This window comes from Terrapene carolina, unplaced genomic scaffold (genome assembly GCF_002925995.2).
Source record: "Terrapene carolina triunguis isolate 2854851 unplaced genomic scaffold, T_m_triunguis-2.0 Scaffold96, whole genome shotgun sequence".
In the NCBI taxonomy this organism is placed as follows: Eukaryota; Metazoa; Chordata; order Testudines; family Emydidae; genus Terrapene; species Terrapene triunguis.
In genome coordinates this window covers 68,919,677-68,928,379 of record NW_020664447.1, presented here as the reverse complement: position 1 = coordinate 68,928,379, position 8,703 = coordinate 68,919,677, and the positions used below count along the sequence as shown (strand labels likewise).

Sequence of the window (8,703 nt, the reverse complement as noted above, 5' to 3'; positions counted from 1 at the left end):
TGTACAAAAGCTACAAGGAACAAATGTAATTTATTGGCAGCACAGGTGCTGACTTTTGTTTTTCCCAGGGGGTGCTCCACCCCGACTCCATGGCTCCACTCCCGCTCAGCCTCTTCCCCCAAGGTCCCACCCGCGCTCTGCCTCTTCCTACTCCCCTCTTCCCCCTCCCCCGAGGCCCCTGCTGCCCAACGCTTGCTCCTCTCTGCCCCCTCCCAGTGCCTCCCACCAGCTGCTCGCTGCTCCGCTGGCCATCCTGGGGCCCACTGAACAGCTGATCTGCGGCCAGCTCCAGGGCCACGGAACCACTGTTGCTGGTGGGTGCTGAGCACCCCCTATTTTTTTTCTGTGGGTGCTTGAGCCCTGGAGCATCCATGGAGTTAGTGCCTATGATTGGCAGAAGACAAGACCAAGATTCTCAACCCAGATTAAGATTCTTCAAATGCTGTCTATAATTGCCTGCACAGGAAGAAGACTTGGATGTCCTGATTCTGCAAGTTGCTTGGCACCCTCAACTACTGAGAGGTGAGGGGACTCGGCACCTTGCAGGATTGAGACCTGAGTCATGTCCTGAAAATCAACAGATTTGGCCTCTGATTGGCAAATGAGATGATGTTCATTCCAGAGTTGAGGGTCTTCTACTGAGAATAATATGCCTCCACAGATGTATTCATTTAGGTGCTCAGCAAAAATTACCCAACTGACTTCATCTGTCTCATCATGATGGCAAAATAATATTACTAAGCAGCTCATATAAAAGCATTAGGATGTGACAAGCTATATAGTCTAGTGGATTGAATATGGATGGAGGCCAGGAAGTCTAATCCTGGCTCTGCCACTGACTCACTTTGTAGCCTTGAACAGTCACTTAACTTCCTTATTGCCTTCTCCCCCTTGTAAAACAGAGCTAATAATACTGGTTTACATATCTCACTAGGGTGTGGGAAGATTAACTAATTAATGTTTGTAATACTTTGAAAATAAAAAATTGTATACACATGCTCAATGTTATTAAGGATTAGCAAACAAACAGGAAACAGTCATCATTTAGACACTACAGTTCTTCAGCAGCATAAGGAGCAGAAGCAGTTGCAGAAGCAGTTGCTAGCGTAAGCTCAGCAACATCCCTTATGTGGATAAATAGATAAGAGCTGGCTTTCTACATCTAGATCTGACACTGACTAGCTATGTGATCGTGGGCAAGTCCTTTCACCTCTCTATGCCCCATTTTCTCCATCTGCAAAAGGAGTAACTATTCTTGTAAAGTCCTATTTACAGATAAGAAGTGTTAGTATTATTTCAGTGCATTAACAATTTGACGACCTTCCCTTTATACAGAATGTTTTATTGGAGTAGGATCTGTGTGGAAAACTTGGCTTGCTTTTATGGAATATTGTTTACTATTTCGGTTATTCATATTTTGTAGGTGCATGGCAGTACAGCAATTAAATATCCTCCAATGTAGATAATAAAAACAGACCCCATGAAGTGAGAACCTTCTCATCCGCTAGGCACCCCATACCATACCATACACCACCTAACCCACCACACTCCCCCTTGGAAAAGCCTTGAAAAAAAAGTTTGTTATGTAGTGTACTCTGAAGAAGACAAAATCCAGGTTCTGGCACAGCAAAGTGAGAAGTGTATTCCAGAGCCAAGTATCCCTCGCCAATAAAACCCTGCCACCAGCTCACTACTACTTGCCAGAGGGCGCTATAATCTTGTAGCCTTAGATAGGGCTGTCCTTAGGATTTATGGGACCCTATGCAATATTATTAAACTGGTGCCCCTATGCCCGACGGCAGCCCGGGCTCTGAGCCCGGGGTGGGGGTGGGGGGGTGGGATGAGGCAGCAAAGGATACCGAGATGCCCGGCTTGCCTCATGGCGGCGGAGACTCACAGTTCTCCACAGAGAGCCTCGTACCCTCTCCCTCATGCAGAATGTGCGGCGCCGACGCATTCAGCTCTGTGAATATGGCCCCTGCCTCAGGAGACAGCAGTGCGCACTGGGTGTGCAGGAACCGACCCACTCTTACCTACTATTATGGGCAGTGGGTGAAGCTGCCATTTGGGGAGGCTAGTTCCCCAGCCCACATGTGGCCCCGCCCATACTCCACCCCTGCTCTGCCCCAGGCCCCCCCAACTCTGCCCAGGCCCCGCCCTCTCCCCACTGTCTCCCTTCTCTCTTCCCTCCCCCTCCTTGATTGCCCCCTTCCAGCCAAATCCCTGAACCCAAATGAAGCAAATGACATTTGAAAAAAAATACTCTTCTGCAATTTCTTTTTAAAGAAAATGGAGCATGTTTTCCAGTGCATGCCAGAAGGTAAAGACTGAACATGCAGAAGGTACCTAATTAAAAGCACTAAATTTGGGAATAAAAAATATCTGTCACGGGTTTTTTGATATACCCTGAAGTTTGTCAGAGATTTATTTGCAAAAACTTTGTAGTAAGGGCAAGTCAGTTGTCTTGCTGAATACAACATTAAATATTATGGCATACATGATGCAGCTCTTCTCTGTTTTACATTTTCTTAATCAGTATTTCTAAGCTGATTTTATATTTTAAATGTACTCTTAAACCTTCATAAAGTAATCATTCCAGATTACTACATATTTAACTCACTGAAACAAAGACATTATTTTAAATTAATCAGTCACAGAGGTTTAGTGTGTTCATAACAATGTTCATTGGGGAACACTAATTTACTTTGTGTGATTTCCATAACAATAGACATGTTTATGAAATTTCACCAACTTTAAAAAATATGTTTCCAAAGATTTAAGGCATAACAAAGCATTTTATATCTTACTAAGGTACTGATTTTGCTAGAAGGTTCTCTTAAAACTAGTTCATCAAATAGTCAGAAGTAAAGGAAGGGAAACTCGTTTGTCCAGCTATCTGGCAGGAAAGGGGTGTTGTCCCTTTAAGGGCTCTCTTCAACTGGGTCACTACAAAAAATAATTTTCCCTCTGCTGATACTCACACCTTCTTGTCGACTGTTGGAAATGGGCCACCTTGATTGCATTGGCCTCGTTAGCATTACAAAAATAATTGTCCCTCCCTTGGTATTCACCCCTTCTTGTCAACTGTTGAGAATAGGCCACTTCTACCTTAATTTAATTGTCTCGTTAGCACTGACCCCCGACTTGGTAAGGCAACTCCCACCTTTTCAGGTACTAGATTATATATTGTTTACTGTATTTTTCACTCCATGCATCTGATGAAGTGGGTTTTAGCCCACGAAAGCTTATGCCCAAATACATTTATTAGTCTCTAAGGTGCCACAAGTACTCCTCGTTGTTTTTGATGAAGATACTGTAAGATGACGGGAGAGAGCTCTCCTGGCAGCTTAGTTATTCCACCTCTGCAAAAGGCGGTAGCTATGTCACCAGCAGCAGCTCTCCCACCAACATAGCGCTGTCTACACTGGGGGGGGAAGGGTTAAGGTCGGTATAACTACGTTCCTTAGGATGTGGATTTTTCATACCTCTGAGCAATGTAGTTATACCGAAGTAAGTGTGTAGTGTAGACCTGGCCTTATACTTTTACACTTGATTGCCAGAGTTCATGCTCCTTTCTATTTTCATGAGTAGAATTTGACTTCCAATATTTAAAGGATGCCTTTTTGCCTTTAGCTGCTGCTTTTACTGTGTTGCGTAGCCATGATGGCATTTTTTTAATCTTCTATTTTTTTAATTTGGATTACACATTTCATTTGAGCCTCTACTATGGTGTTTTTAAAAAAAATTTCATGCAGCTTGTAGGCATTTCACTCTTGTGACTGTTCCTTTTAATTTCTGTTGAACCAGCCTCCTCATTTTTGCGTAGTTGCCCTTTTTGAAGTTAACTGCTACTGTGGCTGGCTTCTTTGGTATTCCCCCTACTCCCAGGGATGTTAAATTTAATTACATCATGGTCACTATTACCAAGCAGTTCAGCTACGTTCACCTCTTGGACCAGATCCTAGGCACCACTTAGGACTAAATCAAGAAGCGCCTCCATGGGTTCCAGGACTAGCTACTCTAAGAAGCAGTCATTATGTTACATTGGGGTACAGCTGTTGAAGGTAGTTTATTGCTCCAGTGTGAGCATACTTGGCTGCTTGCATCAGTGCTGTCTAGTGTATTTACAATTATATTTTGTGGCAGCACATGGTTTACACCCTAGTGATTTGGGGCTGCTATTTCCCCTCCAGCTCCATCCAGCTCTGTGGTGCAATGGTTCACGTCAGACAGCTTCAGCAGGGCTTTGGAGACAGAGTCCTTCAGTATCAGGTGGTGCAAATACACACAAAATATTAAAACCCCTACAGAGTTGCCAGGTTCCAGTTTTTGACTGGAACACCCAGTTGAACAGGGACCCTGGCGGCTTGGTCAGCCCCTGCTGGGGCTCGCCGCCCTGCGCTCTGGCCGCCGGGGGGAGAGCTGAGCCCCTGCCGGGGCTCGCCGCCCTCCTCCCAGGGCTCCGGCCGCCCTCCTCTCCGGCGCCCCCCCCCCCCCCCCCCGGGGGGGGGGGGAGGTGGCCGGAGGCTTTAAGCCAGAGCCGGCCCTGGGTCTCACTACGTGAGGCTCTGAACCTGCAACAGAACTTAATTCCTGGCGCCATCTGTGGCCTGGGTTGAACCTGAGGCTTGACTCCAAGCACCGCCCCCTCCTCCCACGTGTGGCTGGACCCGCGCTTTGCAGCCTCACTCCTGTATCTTCCCCTCTGTACAGCCCTGGCGGAAACCCTTAAGCGCAAAGCTCCGTCTCAAAGCTAATACGGCGCCTGCACTCGCTCTACCGCACCTCCAACATAGCGTCGCAGCGGCATTTTCGTGCCCATACACAACATGGCAGCCACTAGCTTCAGCTCACATTATCACGTGACCTCCGCCCGCCCTCCCCTTTGGGAAGACGGGGGCGGTTCGCCGAGAGGCCTAGCCCCTGTCAGGTGACCGCCGGCTGGCGTGGTCATATGACAATGGCTGGCGGATGGTTGTAGCAGAGTTGCTGTAGGAACGGGCTGGCTGCTATGGACGCTGCTGGAGGGAGGCGCCCGGGCCCCCCTCGCCGGGCTGGTGCTCCCTGCGGGCGAGTTCTGCTGTGGGGCTGGGCCCTGCTGGGCTGCGCCTGGTGCCCTCGCCCCCCGGGGGCTGCTGCCGCCGGCTACGCGCTGGACGATTCGGGCGGGCTGGGCAGTGAGTTCGACGGCATCGGGGCCGTGAGCGGCGGAGGGGTGAGCGGGGATGGGCAGGGAATGAGGGGGTGAGGTGTGGGGCAGGGGTGGATAGAGCGGGAATAGGGGTGAATGGAGGGCTGGAGGGGCAAGAGAGATGGGAATTAATGGGTGTGGGGACAGAGGTGGGTGTGAGGGCTGGAGGGAGGGAGGGAACGAACGGGGGCTGGAGAGAGATCAGACCCTTAGGCAAATTCTGGGTGGCCACCCACTCATTGTGCTTCTGTGTGGGGTGAAGAGGACTGCCCTGAGGTGACAGTCTCTTGTGCTGTCTGTGCATGAGGCCTGCCCCTCGGATTTGTAATGCAGAGTGAAGGGTTTCATCTAAGGAAAACAAGAAAAATAATAGTGTAGTGAAATTCAGAAGAATGAGCATGTGTCCATGTGTGATGGTGCATTGAGGGGAATGGGGTGGGCATATTGTTGCCAGTCAAATTTAGGTGCTAAAAGCATGGCACCAAGTTAGTGTTGGAGGGAGATGAGAGGTTCCCTAAATGTGAGTAGCGGGTCCTGGCTGAGAGTAGCATTTGAGGTTGAGGAACGGTGTGGGAGAGTGCTTCTTGTTCTCCTTTTCCCTCTTGCAAAAAAGATGTGGGATGTGTGTGAGTTGTGGTCTATTTCCAGTTAGGATGATAGGAGATTCTAAAGGACAAATGAATCTTTGGTGTAACTCCGTTGAAATCTTGGGATTAATTTTATTCTTGACCTACATTTTAAAGAGTTCTCTTTATTGTTTTTAAAATATTTAAACCACCAAATGACCAGTAATTTTCCAGGGACTTCTTCCAGTCCAATGATAAGTGTCACGAGCTCCATTCAAGCTCTACTGTGATAGGTAATTAGCACCTCTCTGGAGTTAGCTTGGCCATGTAGTCTGACTTGGGTTTAGGAGGAAGAAAAGCAGGGAAAACTTTTAGAGGAAAGAAAACCACATTAGTAGGAAATAGGTTTTTGCTTGGGAAAATGTTCCTGTCTCCTCATGCCCATGCTGGATCCCATTCTCTCCTCCCACTCCCCAATATATACTTCATAACACAATAGTGCTGCTGCAGAAAGCTGGACAATAGTCATTTGTTAATGTTTTTCTACTATAAAACAGTAAATTTTGTGTCTTAAAGGGGTGTTGAGTTTTTGTGGTATCTGGCTGGCTGAGTTCCTGCTGACATGATTCCTTAGTTCTTGGTGGGATTTGACTGTGCTGTTAGTTATATTAGGTTGCCTAGACCCTTAGATAGGAGGCTCTTTATATTATTTTATTTGGATTTAAAATAGTAAAGTAACTCTAAATATGCTCTTTTCCCTTTGTTCTTTTTCAGGCTACCTCTCGACTTCTGGTGAATTACCCAGAGCCTTATCGCTCTCAGATCTTAGATTATCTGTTTATGGTAATAGTTCTATATCAGTAAGACAAATATCTCTAACTTCCTGTAGAGTTTTAATGTGTACTTTTATTTTTAATGGCAGTTCTCTAAAATGCATCAAATGCTAGTTAAAAAGTATAAAACCCCCTTATTTTCTGAAGTATTAGAGGGAGTGCTTAAATAAAATCATGCTGTTAATAATTATGATGATACTTAGGGCAAGATTTGTAAAGGTTCTTAAATACCTAGATGCTTTTGAAAATCCTACTAGGCACCTAAATACCTCTAAAAATCTGGCCTGTAAGCATTATACAAAGATTAACTAATACTAATTTATTAATTGACCTATAACTGTGATTGCAAACAATATTTTGTTGTCTTTTAGCTGATAAGTAGGGCTTCTGATGTTTGGTTTCTAATTGATAAACACTGACAAAACATTCCCGATATAGAAATATGAAATAGTGTTTATCCAGTAAACTCCAGAAATGATTTTGTCTCTAAGCACATGTCTACATAGAGAAATAATGCAGACTGTGGGCCTGTGATTTCTAAAGCATGCTAATGTGCTGCATGTTAATTGGTACATGTAGAATCTGCTGGTGTGCACTAAAGACTTCCTATTTAACTTTACCATAGTGCGGTCTGAAATAGTCCTATGTGAAAGTGCACTAGGGAACAGTACAAAAAATTACTCAGTACAGTATATACAAAGAGAGAGCCCTAACTATCCTCCCTCCCCCGGCCCCCTGGATTTTTGGACATCTATGTAGACCGCAAAAATTGCTAAAAGTAACCATCCCCCCAAAATAAAATTAATAAACCCCAATAAACAGAATTCTTACTGATGATTGATCTAGGAAATCTGTATTCTAATTCTGGCTCCGTCATTGACTGACGTGATTTAACTTTGGGTAAAAACAACAAGGAGTCTGGTGGCACCTTAAAGACTAACAGATTTATTTGGGCATAAGCTTTCGTGAGTAAAACCTCACGTCTTCGGATGCATAGAATGAAAGTTACAGATGCAGGCATTATATACTGACACATGGAGAGCAGGGAGTTACTTCGCAAGTGGAGAACCAGTGTTGACAGGGCCAATTCAATCAGGGTGGATGTATTCCACTCCCAATAATAGATGAGGAGGTGTCAATTCCAGGAGAGGAAAAGCTGCTTCTGTAATGAGCCAGCCACTCCCAGTCCCTATTAAAGCCCAGATTAATGATGTTGAATTTGCAAATGAATTTTAGTTCTGCTGTTTCTCTTTGAAGTCTGTTTCTGAAGTTTTTTTGTTCAATGATAGTGACTTTTAAATCTGTAATAGAATGACCAGGGAGATTGAAGTGTTCACTTACTTGCTTATGTATGTTACCATTCCTGATGTCCGATTTGTGTCCATTTATTCTTTTGCGGAGGGACTGTCCGGTTTGGCCAATGTACATGGCAGAGGGGCATTGCTGGCACATGATGGCATATATAACATTAGTGGATGTGCAGGTGAATGAGCCCTTGATGGTGTGGCTGATGTGGTTGGGTCCTCTGATGGTGTCACCAGAGTAGATATGGGGACAGAGTAGGCAACGAGGTTTGCTGCAGGGATTGGTTCCTGGGTTGGTGTTTCTGTGGTGTGGTGTGTAGTTGCTGGTGAGTATTTGCTTCAGGTTGGGGGGTTGTCTGTAAGCGAGGACTGGCCTGCCTCCCAAGGTCCGTGAGAGTGAGGGATCATTTTCCAGGATAGGCTGTAGATCGTGGATAATGCGCTGGAGAGGTTTTAGCTGGGGGCTGTATGTGATGGCCAGTGGTGTTCTGTTATTGTCCTTGTTGGGCCTGTCCTGTAGTAGGTGATTTCTTGGTACCCGTCTTGCTCTGTCAATCTGTTTCCGCACTTCCCCAGGTGAGTATTGTAGTTTTACGAATGCTTGATAAAGATCTTCTAGGTGTTTGTCTCTGTCTGAGGGGTTGGAGCAAATTCGGTTGTATCTTAGGGCTTGGCTGTAGACAATGGATCGTGTGATGTGTCTTGGATGGAAGCTGGAGGCAAGTAGGTACGTATAGCGGTCAGTAGGTTTCCGGTATAGGGAGGTGTTTATGTGGCCATCACTTATTTGCACTGTAGTGTCCAGGAAG

General features: G+C 45.8%; 1 protein-coding gene across 1 annotated transcript in view; it reads left to right on the top strand.

The window, feature by feature from the left end:
• Positions 1-4,986: 4,986 nt before the first annotated feature.
• Positions 4,987-8,703, top strand: part of GALC (galactosylceramidase) — a 61,063-nt gene continuing 57,346 nt past the window's right edge. Inside the window, exons 1-2 of the mRNA XM_026651508.1 lie at positions 4,987-5,215; positions 6,532-6,600. Coding sequence (XP_026507293.1) covers positions 5,012-5,215; positions 6,532-6,600 — 273 coding nt within the window. The 5' untranslated portion in view covers positions 4,987-5,011. The remainder of the gene's footprint in view (positions 5,216-6,531; positions 6,601-8,703) is intronic.